Below are 17,637 nucleotides of genomic sequence, written 5' to 3'. Positions count from 1 at the left end.
GTGAAGGGACAGCCAGTCTGAGAGTCTGTCCTGCTGTGCTGCCTTCGTGGGAGAAACATGGGTCCTTGCTCAGTAGTAACCAGTCTGTCTCTGTTTTCTCTCCCTTACTGCTGCCCTCTTCCTCCTCTGTCTGTCCAGGAGGCCTCAGGGATATCACCATTATAATAGAAGACCCAGTGGCAGGTTTGGGAGCCAGAATGAGCCCTTCATTAGTGATCATTGCATTACATTCAGGATTTCCATCAACCCATTAATGTCCATTTAGAAAACAACAAAAAATTCTGTGTTCCCTGACTGCCAGGTGGTGCTTTGAGGGGTGCCTCAGGTTTGTGCATGCGACCTGACTGAAGATCCCAGCTTGTTTTTTGGCAGCAGTACACCAGGCCACGGCTGGCACCCAGCTCTCCTGCATGGTGTTTGGAAGGGCTGTCCCTGACCCGCTTCCCTGCCCTCTCCTCCACCCCCTACTGCTCTGGGAACCAGCGACTGAGGGCTGGTAGCTAGGAAGGTGTGGGTTTGAACACCGTATTTTTTGTGGAACAGGGCTGCAGAACAGGGTGGTTTGATGCTGGCTGAGTTCAGCTCCATCCCAGCTAGCCCTGTGTGCACCGGGAGCTGGGATTCACAGGTGCTACTCCGCACTGCGCAGAGACAGAGTAGCAGCTCTAAAAAACGGGCTGTTTTACATCTATTGATCAGTGGTGGCACTGGGTTCCCTAGCTCAAGGCGCTGAGATGTCTGTGGCTGGCAAGGCTCCTTTCTGGAGGTGGTAGATGTGCCCTGCTCCAGCTCTCGCTCCAGCAGAGGGTGCCGGGTGCTATTTAGCTCCAGCTGAAGTGTTTTTTGCCTTCCTGCAGTCCTCCAGTTAACAGGTCAGCTGCTCTCTGGGGCTGTTGCTCTCCAGGGAGCACTGCTGGTTGTTTGTCCCCGATGAGGCCAGCTCCTGGCGGTCCCCACCAGCTCTGCCTGGCAGCGGGTGGCCCTGCAGTGCACGCATGGGCCGGTCACCTTGAGCACTGTGCTCCTGACTTTGGGGTTGTCTGCAGGGAGCCCTGGCTTTTCCTAGCCGAGTGAGAGCGTGTCCTTCAGACGCCTCCTTCCACCTTTGCTCAGGTTGCCTTTCAGGGCTGTGAGCCCCACTGATCCCTTGGTTGCTCGGGGTCCCCTTGTCTCATGGCCCAGCCCTGTGGGGTAACTCTTGGAGATGCTCCAGGGGGACGAAGGGGCTGGCAGAGGCACTTGCTGGAGGCTGTGGCGTTCTCTGGATCTGCTAGGGGATAAAGAGAGGAAAGCTCAGGACTCAGCTGATCCATGGCTCTCACAAGCTTCTCTCCTTTCCCCTTCCTCCTCTCCTGCCTGGAATGCCCCTCTAGTTTTGTCCCCTCCTGGGCTTGGCCTCAGGCATGGCACAGAGCAGGCTAGCCGAGCAGAGGATTTCCCTTGTTTTTTCCCATCCATTTGTGTCCACCCATGTGATGTTGAGCTCCTTCCATTTCACACCGAGATCTGGTCTGGGCTCCTCCGGGATCCTGATGTGTGCCTGGTGTTGTCTTTTCCTGCAGAGTCCCACGGTGACACGGGCAGAGGCAGAGGGACAGTGTCTGGTTCCACCCAGAGCAGCGAGCTGAGCACACCCAGCTCCCTCTACATGGAGTATGGTGAGTACAGCGAGCCCGAGTCAGGACGTTTGCTCCTGGTCATGCACTGCAGGGCACTTTTGGCATGGGTGTGTACCACCCATCGGAGAGCCCCAGTGAAGTACGAGAGCATCTGGTGGCAGCCAGAAGAGCCAAGAGGCTTCAGGGCTCTCAGTGATCTCCTCCTTCATGTTTAGGGTGGGATGTTCAGGAGGGCTGGGCGATTTTAGGATGCCTGCTGTCACGTTTTGTCTTGTCATCTTAATGGCCCCATGTTGGTCGCTGTTATCCATTAGGACCAAGCAGAGATCCGATCTATCTGTAGGGTGGGACAGACCAGCTGCTGGCCACGTGGGCTCGCCAGTGTGTTGGTGCAGAGCGTGGGCTGTTACCCAGTGCTTTGAGCAGTGGATCTCCACGTCCTTCCCTCATATGTTTGTCTCTTGCTCTTCTAGACTCTGGCCAGTACCTGAGCTCGGGGGAAGGGATGTTCAGAAGACCCTCGGAAGGGCAGTCCCTCATCAGCTACCTCTCTGAGCAGGACTTCGGCAGCTGTGCAGACCTGGAGAAGGTGAGGGAGGCAGCAGCAGCCCGTGTGCTGAGGAGAAAGGATTTTGGTGCAGGTTCAGTGCTACTTCCCTCTGTGGCACAGAGAATCCCGTAGTATTTCCTGCTGTAGAGCTGTGAACAGAACTTCCATGGTGAGTTGCACGTCGTTGTCTGGCCACCAGGATCTGCCCGTCCAGCATACACGCAGTAGCTCTGCAACATGCTGTCCTCAGGGACGTGCTGACTCCCCAAGAGTGGATGTGTTGCACATCTCTTTGTAGGATTCCCCTTGTGTTTTGCAAGTATTCTGGTGCCCAAGAAGACTTTAATTTCTAGGTCATTACAGGACGGTAAGCTTTCATAGAGCCAGGAGGACATGAGGTCCTTCTGCCACCTTCCATAAACATTAAACTCTTTCCTTTCACAGGTAAGGAACCACATTTTGCCAAGGCTTCCTAATTTCCCTGTGGTACAGCCTCGAATGCTTTTGCTTTTGCCTCACAGGAGAATGCTCACTTCAGCATCTCAGAGTCGCTGATTGCTGCCATCGAGCTGATGAAATGCAACATGATGAGCCGGCAGCTGGAGGAGGAGGAGGAAGACAGCGACAAGGAGATCCAGGAGCTTAAACAGAAGATTCGCATTAGGCGCCAGCAGATCCGTACCAAGCACCTGTTCCCTGCCTGCCAGGAGATGGGCTCAGACAGTGGGTGATGTTTTTTGGGCTCATCAGCGGGTGGGATGTGGGTTTTCTGTCCGTTGCCTGTTCTTGCAGCATCCTGACTTTTTATGGGAAACAATCATGTTGCTAGGAGGGTGCTGCAGAGATTTGTGTAAGGAATGTGATTTCGTTCTGAGCCCATAGCCCATTTTCCATCCTTGATGTCCGTCGAGGATGCCACATCTGGCGATCGAGATCTCCCTTGGCTGTCAGTGACCCATGCAGACCACTTCCACTGATGGCCTGGCCGTGTTGCCTTTTCTTTGCCTCCCAGGCCTTGTGGCAACAGACAGCGAGTCCCAGTTCAGCTCCCGCGGCTCCATGCGCCTGTCTGATTCTGGCTCTGCGGAGGACGTGGAGGAGTACGAGATACAAGGTGAGAGGGAACGGCTGCTTTAGCTTCTCGCGTGGAGCCAGGCTTCTCCTGGGCGTGATTGCGTTGAGGTCGGTCACACCAAGAGGAGCATGTCCCTCTGGCCTTCAGGATGGCTTTTCCCAGACAAATGGCTGAATGCTGAGCATGAGTTTCCCTCATGTGGTGGCATGACTTTCTTTCAAAATCCTCTGTAATCCTCTCGCATTCAGAGCCTCTAGCTGGTACTTGGTTTCCGTTTCACTTGCCAGAGCAGCTGTCAGAGCTAGAGAGATGGGAGAGCTGCTGCCCTGCTCTCCTACCCAGGAGAAGGAGCCATACTTTTGCCCACTTGTCTTTTGGGTGGGAGCAGCCGACTGCTGGTCACATCCTGGCCCTAGCTGTGGTCTCTGGCCCTGGCAGCTGGGACAGCTGAGCTTATTGCATGCAGGAGACCTGCCTGGGCTCCTGGGCATCCCTTTTGTTCAAAACCTTGTTCCACCTCTGGGGTAGGTGACTCATTTCTCAGCAGAACCTCCATCACGCTGACTTTAGAGGTGCGATGAGAGACGATGGAGCAATCCAGTCTCCAGCTGTGAACTTCTCAATCTTCATGTCTCTGCTGACAACAAAACATTTCAGTTCCCGAGGGCTAGATTTTGGGCTCAGTTTTGAGGTCCATGGAGGGGTGTGTGAGTTCAGTTCTGGGTTTCTCTCCTGCAAGTGCTGCTCTTGTGTTATGCCCTTTCCCTTTGGCCTGGCCAAAGCACTGAAGTGAACTGTTTTGTCATCACCGTGTTATACAGATGGTAACGATGGATCTAACCTGATTCAAATGTCCAAGAACGGCCTCTCAGTGTCAATGGCTTCCTTGTTCTCAGGTAGTACCCCGCAGTGCTCCCTTGCGGCACGCGTGCGTGTGTGTGCAAGGTGTGTGCGTGTGTGTGCCTCGCACGTGCACACTCCTCGGTGTGTCCCCTCGGGGTATTACAGGGAGTGCAGAGGCCTCGATCTCTGTACAGGCTCCCGAGGTGTTGAGTTCATGCTGCATCAGCAGGTCAGCTTCAGACCAGGCACAAAATCACCAAAATTTACTTCCAGACCCCGGCTCAAGCCACTAGTGAGGGTATTTCAGCTGTTCTCCCGTGCTGCTCTGTGAGTGTGAACCAGATCCTTGTGATCTGCCTGCTTTGGGAACCGTGACACAGCAGCGTCCAAGTGTCAGCAAGGAAAGGCACGGAAGGGTGATGCTTTGTGGGGGAGCAGAGAGGAAGCAGAGGAGCTCTGCCACAGCACCATCCTGCAGGGTGTTTTGCCTTGCAGTGGTTTGTATGCACACAACGTGCCTGCTGTGGCGAAAGCTTGTCTTGCCTGGGCTGTGGCCCAAGATGAAGGCACAGGCACAGCTTTGTAGCTGCTGGGCTGGGTGAGAGCACAGCCCCCTACGCTGTGGGACCAGGTCTCCATCCCAGAAATCCTGTCCCTCTCCAGCGTTATGGCTTGGGATGGAGCTGCCCTGCAGCTCCCTGTCTGCTGCAGGTGAGACAGGGAGGGAGCCAGGAAGGAAGAAACCTCGCTCTCAAAATGACCCTGCTGTCAGCTTGTGGCCAGGAGGCAGAGCTAGGACGGGACCAAAGCACTCTGAAGCTGTTGGTGCCTTGGGGGAGAGTTATCCTGCTTGATGGGCGTTTTATTCACATTGGAGGCCCCGAACGCTGGGATCACGTGCAGCCAGCTCTTGCTTACCTGCTGCTGCTCTCTGCTCTCAGGCGTTTGGCACCAGCACTGCCAGAGGTGCTGATGCTCAGAGCTTCCTGGCAGCTCTGCTGCACCCAGAGCTTACAGCGCCCGTGGGTGTAGTGCAGGGTGGCTCCTCCTGGCCTGAAGCTGGCCCCTGGGGGCTGCGGTGACTTCCCTGGGTTTGGGTGCTGTTCTCCAGCATCCTGGGGACTGTCCCACGAGGAGAAAGCGTTGGCAGCAGAGGTGTTTAGGGCAAGTAACTGGAGGTCTCTGGGGAGTGTCTGCAGTTAGGGCTGGGGAAGGAGTGGTGCCAGGATCCCAGCTCTATCCCCTGAGGGAGCTTAGGGCCAAATCTGGCTCCCTCTGCCATCCCCGAGGTGATGCCAGTGCCTGAACTGGTCTCTGCCCAAGATCTCCCTGTAATGCTTGGCCCTATGTTTTGTGTGCCCCACTGTTGGCTTGAGCTTGTCGTAGCCTAGGACCATGCAAAGCCTTCCTGTGCTGAGCTGAAGGTACCAGAGCATGGTAGATCTGTCTGTCCAGTGTTGTACGTGGGCAGGAGGCTACGTTGGCCTGAATTCCCTCTTTTCTGCTCTAGAAGTCTGCTCGCTTGGTGTGGACATGTGGGTTCCTTAGCATTAGGATGCTTTCATGTTGGTTTCTAGCGATGGATGTCGAACACGGAGTGCTGCCTGTCCAAGCTGACCTCTGTTAACCCAAATCTGTAAATTTAGTGGAAGGGCCGTGAAGGCTTGCTGTGGCCTCTTTGCACGTCGTTCCTCTTCTAAAGCCAGGATCACCTGAAGGCAGGGTCCTTGGCTCCTGCAGAGCACTGCCCTAAGCCTTTGGGAATCCTCGCTCCCCATCCTGCCAGGGCAGCCCCGCTCTTTGTAGGGGAGCTGACAGCTCGTGGTGCTGGCTGTCCCCCTGCAGGGTGAGCGTGGCCAGGAGCAGACAAGCTCAGCGTGGGTCCGTGTCGCCGACCTGCTCGGGGTGCAAGAGCAGAGCGACCTTCTGCCGTCCAGATGAATTCTGCGTCAGGGTTTAGCAGAGAAACCTGCTGGAGTGAAAGGAAGAGATGAGTGGGGAAGGTAGCTCTTGGGTACTGCTGTGGTACCCAGACTGGCACTGAGGAGGGACGTGGGGCAGCCCAGGGCTGCTGGAGGGAGCTGGACCTGCTCTCTGCACAGATACTGACCTGTCTGTGGAGGCAGGGCTGCCATCCCCTGTGCTGCAGCAGCTGACAAGCTGTGTCATGGCCACAGTTACACCTTACAGGTTGTGGTTAAGTAGAGAGGAGGGTTCTGCATCCCACTGCTAACGCCCTGCAGCACCTGTACTGCTTGGAGAGCTACTAAACCTTCTAGCTAACCCCGCTGTCGTGCCCTCCTAGCTCCAGCTGTGTGTGCACAACATTTCAGGCCACGTAACCGCTAGGACTTGGTGTGTGACTTGCACCAGCAACCGCTTGTCACCCCCCAAATCCCCGGCCAACTGTGTTTTTGCATCGTCCCACCACGTCCTGGCCTTGTAATGCCACCAGGTGACGGATTAGGCTGCACCTCTCCTTGCTGCTCCGTGTTACCGGTAGCAGTTGATGCTGTAGTTTATGTGCTTTTAAACAGCTTGATGAGTTTTAACGTGTAGCTTTGGTTTGGAGTGAGTGCAGCCTCCAGCCCTGCCTGGTCTGCTTCACTGTGTTTGTTTGTGCTTCAGATGCAGACATCAAGAGGAATCCAGACTCCAGCAGGAAATCCTTTCTCTCCTCGGAGTCCATGTATGTATTCGAGTTGCGGTGAGACGTCTCGGTACCCAATTCCCCTTCCCATCCAGCTCTGCTCTTCCAAGTGCATCAGCTGCTGTTTTGTGCTGGAGCAGACGTCTTCTCCCTCCCTCCCTGTATTTACTTAGCCGTGGGGCACAGCTGGGTCCTAGTCTTGAATTTGAGAAGCAGCCCCTGGGATGATGAGGGTCGTTCACATGCTGTGTGGGCACGAGGTGGATACCTCGTGTATTGGTGTCTGCAGGGATCCCTGTACCTGCTGGTAGCAGGAGGCTGGGGAGAGGACCTGGAGCATCCAGACTGGCCAGGACAGCCTGTTAAGACTATGTGGTGCTGCCCATTTCACATCAAGCCTCTCTTTGGTGTGCCATTAGCCAGCTTTGCTTGGGGGCAGCTGCAAAGACACAAAAAAATCACATATATCAACTTCAAGCCTGTGTAGAGGTGCAGAAATAAGGTACCAGTGTTTGAGGGAGCATTTTCAGCTTGAGTTGGGAATGGGATCAGAGAATGGGGGTATGTGAAGAGGGCACAGCTCCGAGATCCCTGGCATTAACTCCTTTTGTTGAGCAGATCCCACTCCTTCAGCAACTCGAACTCGGCAGAAGCCGTCGCCATGGGCTTGCTGAAGCAGTTTGAGGGCATGCAGCTGCCGGCTGCCTCCGAACTGGAATGGCTCGTCCCCGAGCACGACGCTCCGCAGAAGGTAAGGGTGTGATTGTACAGGAAGGTACCAGAACTGCCAGGGTGGCTCCACCAAGGCACATGGGGATGCCAGGACAGGAGCAAGGGATCACCTAAGCACAGCGATTGGGGAAGCATACAAACAAAGCTCCCACTGCTCTCTGGAAATCCCAAGTCGCTGATTATTTGATCACTTTTCCGTGAACCCCTGGCTTTGTGCCCACTGCCTCCGGCCTTTGCTAGCCCTGACAATCCCTTTGTGAGGAGGGAAGGATGGGTTTTGTCCAGGCTGTGCTGCTTGCCGTGCAGTGCCTTGCCTAGCAGCCAGGAGGAGAGAGGAAGCAATGTGGGACCAGCAGCAGCTTGCGGGTGGGAGCTGTGTGGGGTAGGGGCTCTGCCTGCACGGCTGCTCACCAGCTGCTCTCGCTGAGCACCTTGATAGCTTATTTGCTGTTGGTTTTCAGGGCCTGAGACGATCTCTAAAAAAGTTCTTTAGGCGTCCCGGCTGGTATAAGAAAAGGCAGCTTTCCAAAAAGCTCCTGCTGGTACGTTGGGAGTGGACAGTGTGCCCGGAGGGAGCATGCGTGGGCCGTAGCGTGCACTAATTGCTCAACCCAGCAGTGCCCAGCCGGGTAACACCTTCCACATCTTCCCCTCCGGCGTGGAGGGTGGACTGAGTGTAGACAGCACCTTATACCAGTTCCCCTCCTCCTCTGAGAGTGGCTCTGGAAGCAAGAGGGAGGTTTGCCAGAGCTGGTGCAAACCTCCAGGGCAGCTGCTGGAGACACCAGAGAGAAGAGCTGAGAGCTGAAGATCTCCTGAAGGAGCAGGAGGCACCTCCAGCAGCGCTGTGGAAATGGCTTCTTCTCTGCCACCTGCAGCATGTTCTCACGGGGTGTTTTGTGGCCACGTCCTCCTGGGCAGCTGTGCCTCAGCCTTTTCCTACTAACGTCTGCAGAGAATAACACTGGCACCTTACCTGTCTTGTGCTCAGCCCTCCTCCGTGTGGTTTGCTCCCAGAGGCTGCTGTGTCTGGTCTCCCCAAAATGCAGGTTGCTCTTCAGTGTGTGCTGTCCTGGGGATCTAAGGGACTTGGGCTCATTGCTGCTCTAGTTCAGCATCTTGTGCCCTGCACCAGCTCCCTGCCAGGCTCTTCTGCTTGCCCATGAGCTGTGCCCCGAAGGGCTGAAGGATCACACCCCAGTGAGCTGGGAGATGTGCTCTGCTTGGGAAGCACGAGAAGCCTTGTCCAGTTTCCTGGGCTGCTTGGAGATCTGGAAAGAGTGAAAGTGTGTGGAAAAAAAAAAAAAGGAAAAGAGCCCACATGGAAACGGCAGTAGCAGAGTGCTCGGATCCCTGAGGATCCCTTCTCCAGCCCCTCTGTTCAGCAGGAGCAGCAGGGCTGGGCGCTGGGGACCAGGCAGTTTTCCAGAGGGCTGCAGCTGTAGGTTTCTGGCAAGCCAGCCAAGTGTGTTGCCTTTTTGGTCCCAGGTGGGGATCTGACCCTCTTGCTTGCCTCTCCCAGCTCCTGCCCATCCCTGACTCCCTGCCCATCTCCCCTGATGATGGAGAGCACGCTGACATCTACAAGCTGAGGATTCGGGTGCGTGGAAACCTGGAGTGGGCGCCCCCGCGACCGCAGATCATCTTCAACGTTCACCCAGCCCCAACGTAAGCACCCCTGTGGCCTTGGGCTCTCCGGTACCTGTCCTTTCCCCCTTTCCCAGCAATGCCAAGGTGGATTTTCTGCCCTTTTTGCTTTGCTGGTGGGGTTTCTCTGCTCTCAGCCTGGTAAATCCACATTAGCTGGTGCTGTGCAACGGAGCTGGTGCCTGTGGATGCTGCTTTTGGTGTGCACCGGCGCTTTTCCCCTCTCCTTAGCTGTTGTCCACACTTAGGTGGCAACAAATATGAATGTCCCTGCCCCGGAAAGCTGTGACAGTGCCCCTCTGGTGCCAGCAGGGCTGGATTCATGCACTTTGTCTTTTGTCTCTGGGCAGGAGGAAGGTGGCTGTGGCCAAGCAGAATTACCGCTGCGCGGGCTGTGGCATCCGCACTGATCCTGGTGAGTGCCGGGGCCCTGACCCGTAGCTGGAAAGCAGGGAATAGCCCATGAACGAGTGGGAAGGAGGAGACAGAGTGGGTGGGTTGTGGCAGAGCTCAGCGTGAGGTCCTTCCAGTCCTTCCTGAATGCCTAGGCTACATGGGACTGATGGGCACAGGGCGGTCCCAAATTTTTCCGCAGTCTGTAGGGAGCTTGCAGACTCCAGTGTTGAGCAGCTGGGGGCTGAAGGAGGTGGCAGCAGGCAGAACACCCTGCTTGGTGGGAACGTTGAGCAGAATCGGGAGTCTTGATACGTGGCTGGGCAGAGCCTGCACATCATCCGACCTCCCTGTCTCCCTGGGCTGGGCCAGATTACATCAAGCGGATGCGGTACTGCGAGTACCTGGGGAAGTATTTCTGCCAGTGCTGCCACGAGAACGCCCAGACGGTCATCCCCAGCCGCATCCTGCGCAAGTGGGACTTCAGCAAGTACTACGTGAGCAACTTCTCCAAGGACCTGCTGAGCAAGATCTGGAGCGACCCACTCTTCAACGTGCAGGATATCAATCCTGCCCTGTACAGGAAAGTGAAGTCTCTCAACCAAGTGTGGGTAAGACCCTTCCCGTGCCTCTCTGCGTGGGGTTTGGGTGGGGTGGGTGGCTGCCAGTTGTAAAAACGTGCTGGAGCAGCTGGGGAGAAGCGGATATTTCAGGTTTTGAAGCTTAAAACCTCAGCGCTGCGGGTTTCCGTTCATATCTTGTTTCCTGTACAGTAACATAGAGAGGGAAGGAATTTCTGCATGGTGTTCAGCTGGGCCTTGGTGCTTTATTTCCTGGAGCACGCGCTGACTGGGTTGTGCTCGCTTTATCCAGCATGGTGTAAACGTCTCAGTACCTGGGAAACTGCAGCTGAGGAGCAGCAGGCATTGCACCAGTGCAGGAAACGGGGCAGACGTGTTTAGCTAAGGACTGTGATCTGTTTACTGATTCTTGTGTCCCGCCTTCCTCTCCAGATGCTGCGAATCCAGCTCTTCCACATGAAGAACATGTTTAAGACCTGCCGCCTAGCTAAAGAGTGAGTCCTGGGATGTGAGGCTAAGCTGTTTGCTGTCCTGTGTCTGTCCCATGGCAATTTTTAATGCGGGTCTGTGCAGACTGAGGATAAATGGAGGCTTGCAAAGTCTGTCCTGATATCTCTGTAAGCTCTGAGCTTGTTCCTGTCTCTTACCTCTGGCACTGTTGAAGCCTTGAGGAGCTCAGTGGGGGCTTTGGGAGACGGTGAAGTCCAGCAGATTGTGGTGTGCACCAGGTCCCACTGCATCAACTGCAGCGATTGGGGTTGATTCGGGGTCTTGTTGGCATCCTCTGCTTCCTAAAAGCCTCCTAGTCCAGGCATGGAAGGTGTTTGCTGAGGGCTCCTTCCAAGATCCCACCACAAAATGAGATGGTGACTTGGTGAAGCGCTGAGTGGAGGGAGAGAGAAAGCAGAAGCAGTGCAGAGAGAGGACTTTGTGCAATCCCTCTGCTCTAAGCTCTATTTTTTCTGTCCTTGCAGCCTCCTAGACTCCTTTGATGCAGTGCCCGGCCACTTGACGGAAGATTTGCACCTCTACTCCCTGAGCGACCTCAGCGCCACGAAGAGGGGGGACCTGGTGCCTCGCCTGACAGAACTACTGAAGGCAGGCAGCCTGCACGTTGAGAAATGCATGGTAAGGCTTCACCCACCTCCTGTGCAGCATTGCACTCTTTTGAGCACCCATTGCTGCATAAATAGCCAGCAGGGAGGCCTTTGACATGCAGAGCAACCACAGAATTAATTGGTTAAATGCTAGCTGCTCCTGCCTGTTACACAGAGCTGCTACCCAGCAGGTGTGGGATGTTTCTTACCCCATTTTGGCTTTCTCTTCGCTAACATACGTTGATTCTGCTTTTCCATGCTGGGGATGGACTGTTGCACATGGCCAGGGCAGGACACTGCGTCCTACTGTCCTCCTCTCTACCTCCTGTCCGGCTTGCCAGGGAGATGAGGAGCATTTAGCCACTTTTTCCTCACCTTTTCTTCCAGTTGTGCCAAGCTAAAGGCTTCATCTGCGAGTTCTGCCAGAATGAAGACGACATCATCTTCCCCTTTGAGCTCAACAAGTGCAGGACGTGTGAAGGTGAGGTACTGGGGAGAAGCAGGGAGGGGATTGCAGCGTCCTCTTGGACAAATCTGGAGGGTGTGGAGAGCCAGCCAGCCTGGGTCAGCCTCCGCCAGCCCGCAGCTCTCAGATGCTCTTCCTCTCTCCCTGCAGAGTGCAAAGCCTGCTACCACAAGTCCTGCTTCAAGTCCACCCACTGTCCCCGCTGCGAGCGGCTCCAAGCCCGGCGGGAGCTGCTGGCCAAGCAGAGCATGGAGTCCTACGTCTCGGACTACGAAGACGAGTTGGAGCAGCAGGAGGCAGCAGCAACCACATGAGCGTGTGGCAGCAGAGGAGCAGGTAGCGGGTGTTTATTTATACCTGTGGCCTTCATCACCAGAGACTGAGCCAAGCGGACTTGTGATGAGGAGCAGCGCTGGGACACTTGTCATGCTGGGTGCTTGGAGCGCTGGCTTGAAGGGAGCTGTTTTTCCCTGGGCAGCAGTGCTGGGGAATGAACATTTTCCATCCTCTAAGTCTGCTCCAGGTACCAGTCACCTCCCTGCCGCCTTGGCTTGGGGAAAGGCAGCCACCCCTGTCTGTCCTGCAGGCTGAACACGGACCTTTACCAGGCAGTCGCTCACGTGCTGGGCTGCAGCCTTCCCCTTTGGGAGCCACTGGGCCAGGCAGGGCTGCAAGGCCAGTCCCCATCCCCTCCTGCCTGGGAGGCTCCCCAGTGGGGTCAGCACTTTCTGCTCAGCGGCTGGACACTGGAAGCCCTGGCCACAACCCCTCCTGGGAGGCAGGAATCATCTCCGAGTCTTCCCCAGCTTGTCTTGCTGCTTCTTTGTGTTTGTGGAGGGAGGCTGGGGGGCTGAACAATACGTTTAGCAGCTCCCTTTTTCACATCTGGACTGGAACTACTGCCAGAGACACATTTCTCTTCCTCCAGGATCAGGACAGAGGAGGTAAAAATGGTAAAAATGTGGTGTGCCTGCCCGCCTCGTTCCCACAGAGGCAGCACCCAGGGGGCATCCAGGAGGTGCAGCCACCTGAGGGGACCCGCTTTGCTGCTGGGCATTGCAGAGGAGATCTTGAGGCAAGAGTGCAGCAAGCGAGGCTTCAAACCTCACTTCTCCCTCATGCTGCTCATCTGTTCTTGGGGATTTCTCCTCCTCTAGGGCTGGCAGTGTCACCCTGGGATGCGTGTGAAGGCTCGTAGCTCAGCCCTCCAGGTGCCTCCCCCCAGCCTCTGTCACACTTTGTTCTTTTAGGTTGGGCTTTTTTTTTTTTTTTTTTTTTTAACTGGCTGGATTTGGTTTTATTTTTTTAACGCAGTCGTTTGTGTTTTTAACCGTTTGCTCCCCACCTCCCAAGAAGGTGCTGCTGGAGATGTTCCTACGTGAGGGGCTATAAAACCTCCAGAGCTTTCCTGCTCCTGGTCCCTCACCCCTGACCGGGGCTGGCAGCTGCCAGGTGCCCCTCTCCCATCGGACCTGCTCCCCTTGGGAGAGGGGTCACTGAGCCAGGCAGAGCCTCAGGGGAGAAGCTGGACAGGTTGCTCCCACGGGGGTGCACTTTTGGGGAGAGGGATTGGCACTGGGGGTGCTGCAAGGTGCCGCTGCATCCAGGGGCTGCTTTGTCCCACGGTACGGGCAGTGTCCAGCACCAAGGTAGCACTGGGGGCTGGAGCCCACCCAGCCTGGCAGGCAGGTGGTGGGAAGGATGAAGGGTGTTGAGGGACAGGGGACACCAGCTTTCAGCCTGGCACGTCACCTCTCTGATGGCAGGGTCAGAGGCTACTTACCAGCTCTAGCATTCCTGGCCTGGGACAGGTAGATCCACACCTTCTCCCTCATGTTTCTGCCTCCTCCTGTCTTTATCCTCATTTTCCCAGGACAGCAGCTGCTCTCCTGCTTGCTCCGCAGCTGGCAGGAGCTCTACAAGCCTTGAAGTTGCCAGCCTCGCAAGCGGAGAGCATTGCCACCGTCCTTGCCTCTTGTCCCCATGCTGCCACCTGGCTCGGCAGGTCCGGAGCTGGTCTCCCCCCTCCTAGGAGCTGGCTCAGAGCAGCACACCTTCACCCACACCCTTTTGTTTGAAGCACTTTAACGTCGCGGGCCGCTGGCCGAGCTGAGCCCACGTCCAGTTCTAGAAGCACTGAGTACCTTTAGAGACGAGCGAATGGATTTTGGTTTATTTCTGTTTTTTCCCCCCCCCCCCCCCCTCTGGATGCAATGGGAACCCGAAACCCAGTGGAGGTCTCTGGGCAAGGTGACGCACAACACTACCACTGCTGCCACGTCTGGAGGGACAGCCAGGGGCTGCCCTGGCACTTAACCGGAGCCCTCCCCACGGGACTATTGCACAGCAGAGCAGTGAAACGCCGTCCCTAATAAACTAAGTTAAACTCAACGTGGTTTCAACTAAATGTGGTTGTGTTCTGAGCTGTACTGAGGCCCCTGCCTGCAGCAGGGCTCGTGCACTGACCCACAAACACCGGGGATACAAACTGTAAACCTCACACCAAAAGGCCAGGGGGGAACTGTTTGAGGGCGCTTGGGCAAGCCCAGCACCGCGCTGGCTCCGCACCGAGGAGCTCTGCAGGAAGCATGGCATCAGGAGCCTGGTTCTTGGGATTTTTCCCCAGAAAAAGGAAAAACTAAGCTGTAGGTGTAAGCTGCACAGACCCTGAGCACAGTGGTTGTAGGAAAGCTTTCTGGCTGAGGATTGCACCTTGCTGCCTGCATCAAGCCCTGCACAGCTGCCTCCTTTCTAGCTGGGGGTAACACAAAGCAGAAACCTGCAAAACCCTGGGGCTTGCCGCTGCTAGGAGCCCTCCAGCAGCACTAATCATGGGTCAGGTGTGAGCCAGCACCATGACAAAGGCACGTCCACCCCGAGCAGGGAGGAGCACGACCCGTCTCACCCCTTGCACCCCGAGCACCGCTGTGCCGGTCACTGGGCGAGCTCTCGGGGGGCGTAGCGGCGCTCGAACTGGTCCACGTCAAACTTGCGCTTGCAGCCGGAGTAGTTCATGTAGCGGATCTTCCCGAAGACGTCCCGCTCCTTCCAGCCCTGGTCGTGTATGCCGCAGATGGACCAGAGGCAGCCTGGTGGACACGGAGGCGGACATCAGCTCTGCCCCGTGCCAGCGGGGTGCCAAGGACAATGGAGAGGCTGAGAGCCCTGTCCCCATGCTGTGGCCGCCAAGGGAGGGGACCCCCACCCCATAACCCATCCCACAACGTGCCTACGTAGCCGTTGGGGTCTCTCCCGTCCAGCTCGTAGCGGTCGTTGAGGTAGATGGCAAATTGCAGGGCCTCCTCGGGGGAGCGGGTCCACTCCAGGATCTTCTTGGCCCAGTACATCCGCAGGAAGCCGTGCATCTTGCCCTCCCGAACCATCTGCAGCTGTGGGGAAAGGGACAAACACAGGGCTCAGCTTGTGTCCCAGCCCTTCCCAGACCCCATTCACCCCACGGCACGGCCGCAGCCCCCTTGGTGTGGCTGGGGGTCCCAAGGGAGGCAGCGGGGCCTTTGGGGTCCCCGACCTGGGCAGCGTTCCAGAGCGGGTCGTGCGTGGCGGCCTGCTCCAGCTGCTGCAGCTCGTAGAGAAAAGGCCTCTTGTCCTTGGCGTGGAGCCTCAGGGTGGTCTGCGCCCAGTCGTAGGCACCTGTGGGAGATGAGGGACACCGCTGAGCGCCCTGCTCCATGGGCGAGGGGGGAACCAAGCGTTGGAGACCCCAGCCCTGCAGGCAGCCTCGCAAGGGGGCATTACGCCTCCTGCCCTGTATCTAGATGATACCGATGGCACATTACTGCCCCTACGGCCCCTTCTTTAGGGAAAAGAGGGGCTTGCCAGGTTGGGGTGAGCACAGTTTGGGCCCCTAGGGTTGCCCACCCGCCCCGGGGCACCACCTTGCAGGCTGTCGTAGTTCTCGTTGTAGTAACAGAAGTTATCGGCCAGCTCCCTCCGCACCACGGCCTCCTCCACGAACGCGTCCACCGACTCCTTGTGGGCACGCCGGTGTTTCTGCACCTCCAGGATGGCTCGCTGGGTGGACACCTGGCCTGGGGACAGGGGGGAAGGCGTGGGTCCCGGTCACCCATCGGGTCACCCAGCTGTGATGCTGAGCGTGGCAGGACGGCCGGGGCGCTCACCGAAGTGGAACCAGGGAGAGAGGTTGCTGAGAGCCGCCTTGTTGGGGTCGTTTCTGTGGGAGCTGAAGGATTTCAGCCGCTCGGCGATGAAGGACTGCAGCACGGCCAGCCCCGCCGAGGTGCCGGGGGTCGCCCACTCCACCTCCGCCACCGAGCGGTCCACCTGCAGGCTGGAGTAGCAGGCGTCCCACGCGATGGGCTGCAAGCAACCAAGCGGTGTGAGGGTGTTTGCTGTGCTAGGGCTGAGCCCCGGCAGCAGATGCTCTCCAGCCAGGGCTGCCCTGAGCCGTATTTACATCCCCCATGTGCCCACCACTTAGGGCTGTCCCCAACCTGCCAGCCCCCAGCTCATGCCAGCTACAAACCAGCCCTGCACGGCTGAGATTTGCTCAATATCTGGAAGAATGGGGTGGGAATCTCCCTTCCCCAGGGCCTCCCCATCTCCCACTGCCTGTGGCCAGGTCATCGTCCCCGCTCCCAGGATCACAAAGCAGCTGTAAAGCTATCCGGGGCTGGATGCGGAGGGTTTGCCCCAAGTACCTCTGCGGGGCAGGACGGGGGATGCGGGTGCCGAATGACGGGAGGGAACTCGGTGAGGAACTCCGGGAGCTGGCTGTGGATCTTGCCCCGGATGGTCCTGGCGCTGTACTCCTGCTTGGGGGAGGTGACCCAGCAGGGCACGATGTTGTGGGCATCCACCTGGGAAGCAAAGCCGCGGAGGAGGAGCCGTAAGCAAATGAGAAGCAAATGAGAAGCAAATGGTCCTGATGGCACGACCCACACCCAGGACAACGTCCTCACCCCTCCCTGCTCAGGCCACTCCAGTACACCTCTACAGTGATCCCAAACACAAGACCCTTTGTTTATTCCCTATCTCACCAGCCTAGGTTTCCCCACGCCCTCGTAGATCACAGGGACCCACCTGCACAAAGGGCACGTCCTCGGGCAACCTCTCCCTGACGTCCTCCACCCACTGCCTGGGGACACGCAGGGGACAGAAATCCGTCACCAGCCCCCCCACGCCTTGCTGCACCACGAAGGGGGGCAGCACGTCCTTGGCGTAGCCCAGCAGCAAGTGGAAGGGGATGTTCAGCTCCGTGCACTCCTGCAACGAGACGAAGAGGGCTGGGGGACGGTCCTGGTGGCTCCGTGTCCCCCCAGGACCCCCGCGTGTCCCCGCGGTGGCCGTACCTTGCTGACCTCCTGCAGCCCCCGCAGCATGAAGCCGTAGTGGCGGATGGTGGCACCGAGGAATTTGGGCACCAGGCAGAAGCAGACGCGCAGAGGCAGCTCCTGTTTGAGGGCCAGGCGCTGGGCGTAGAGGAAAGCCCAGTTATCTGGGGAGGGGGGGGATAAAGCACAAGGGGCTGTGCCGGGGATGCGCTGCGAGGGGAAGGAGCCGGGGGCTGCGCATGGGGAGCCCCCCCAGCGCCCCCCGGCTCTAGGGAAGGGTGGAGGCGGGGGGGTCGCATCCTTACCTTGCACCCTCTGGTCCCGGGACATCCAGTAGAGGATGCATTTGGCGTCCTCCAGCAGCTCGGGGCCCCGGGAGACGAGCCGGACCCGCTTCTTGTTGTACCTGAACTCCCGCACCGAGGGGGCGGCCGCCCGCCGGGCCGCCCGCAGCGCTGCCTCCAGCCTCCCCTCGGCCTCTTCTTCCTCCTCCTCCTCCTCTTCCTCTTCCTTCTCCCTCCTCTTCGCAGCCTCGCCACCCCCGGAGGCTTTCCTCTTCCCGCTGCCCCTCGGCATCCTCAGCCCGGTACAGCCCCGGGACCCCTTGCCCGACGGCTGCCAACCCCACCAGGGACCCCCGGAGCCTCCCCCACGTGGCGCCGGGCGTTATAC

General features: G+C 57.6%; 2 protein-coding genes across 4 annotated transcripts in view; one reads left to right on the top strand and one right to left on the bottom strand.

The window, feature by feature from the left end:
• RUBCN (rubicon autophagy regulator) overlaps window positions 1-14,044 on the top strand; it is a 26,677-nt gene extending 12,633 nt beyond the window's left edge. Inside the window, exons 9-23 of one of the 3 annotated variants that reach the window (XM_084528866.1) lie at window positions 139-183; window positions 1,563-1,658; window positions 2,093-2,208; window positions 2,691-2,892; window positions 3,182-3,283; window positions 4,066-4,140; window positions 6,716-6,776; window positions 7,356-7,488; window positions 8,992-9,137; window positions 9,467-9,531; window positions 9,882-10,120; window positions 10,523-10,584; window positions 11,065-11,218; window positions 11,575-11,668; window positions 11,804-14,044. In XM_084528866.1, coding sequence (XP_084384992.1) covers window positions 139-183; window positions 1,563-1,658; window positions 2,093-2,208; window positions 2,691-2,892; window positions 3,182-3,283; window positions 4,066-4,140; window positions 6,716-6,776; window positions 7,356-7,488; window positions 8,992-9,137; window positions 9,467-9,531; window positions 9,882-10,120; window positions 10,523-10,584; window positions 11,065-11,218; window positions 11,575-11,668; window positions 11,804-11,967 — 1,754 coding nt within the window. In that variant the 3' untranslated portion in view covers window positions 11,968-14,044. The remainder of the gene's footprint in view (window positions 1-138; window positions 184-1,562; window positions 1,659-2,092; window positions 2,209-2,690; window positions 2,893-3,181; window positions 3,284-4,065; window positions 4,141-6,715; window positions 6,777-7,355; window positions 7,489-8,991; window positions 9,138-9,466; window positions 9,532-9,881; window positions 10,121-10,522; window positions 10,585-11,064; window positions 11,219-11,574; window positions 11,669-11,803) is intronic. The other 2 variants (XM_084528867.1, XM_084528868.1) reach the window with 2 other exon arrangements.
• On the bottom strand, window positions 13,844-17,637 carry LOC311441160 (deoxyribodipyrimidine photo-lyase-like). The gene is made up of 9 exons (XM_084528869.1): window positions 17,271-17,637; window positions 16,984-17,129; window positions 16,715-16,897; window positions 16,333-16,491; window positions 15,793-15,991; window positions 15,550-15,702; window positions 15,183-15,304; window positions 14,883-15,042; window positions 13,844-14,742 (listed from the first exon to the last, which is right to left on the bottom strand). Exons 1-9 carry the CDS (start codon window positions 17,539-17,541, stop codon window positions 14,588-14,590), a joined length of 1,548 nt encoding a protein of 515 aa, XP_084384995.1. The 5' UTR covers window positions 17,542-17,637; the 3' UTR covers window positions 13,844-14,587.

This window comes from Aythya ferina (assembly GCF_964211825.1).
Source record: "Aythya ferina genome assembly, chromosome: 9".
NCBI classification, from domain to species: domain Eukaryota; kingdom Metazoa; phylum Chordata; class Aves; order Anseriformes; family Anatidae; genus Aythya; species Aythya ferina.
This window is presented reverse-complemented; position numbering and strand designations above follow the sequence as displayed.

Bases quoted from the DNA above. Each gene is read 5' to 3' on its own strand.
- LOC311441160 (XM_084528869.1), bottom strand. From the start codon at position 17,541: ATGCCGAGGGGCAGCGGGAAGAGGAAAGCCTCCGGGGGTGGCGAGGCT. The intron at 17,130-17,270 runs GTAAGGATGCGA...CCCCCTCCCCAG, and splicing joins CCGGGACCAGAGGGTGCAAG to ATAACTGGGCTTTCCTCTAC. The intron at 15,305-15,549 runs GTGGTGCCCCGG...CATCTCCCACAG, and splicing joins GAACTACGACAGCCTGCAAG to GTGCCTACGACTGGGCGCAG.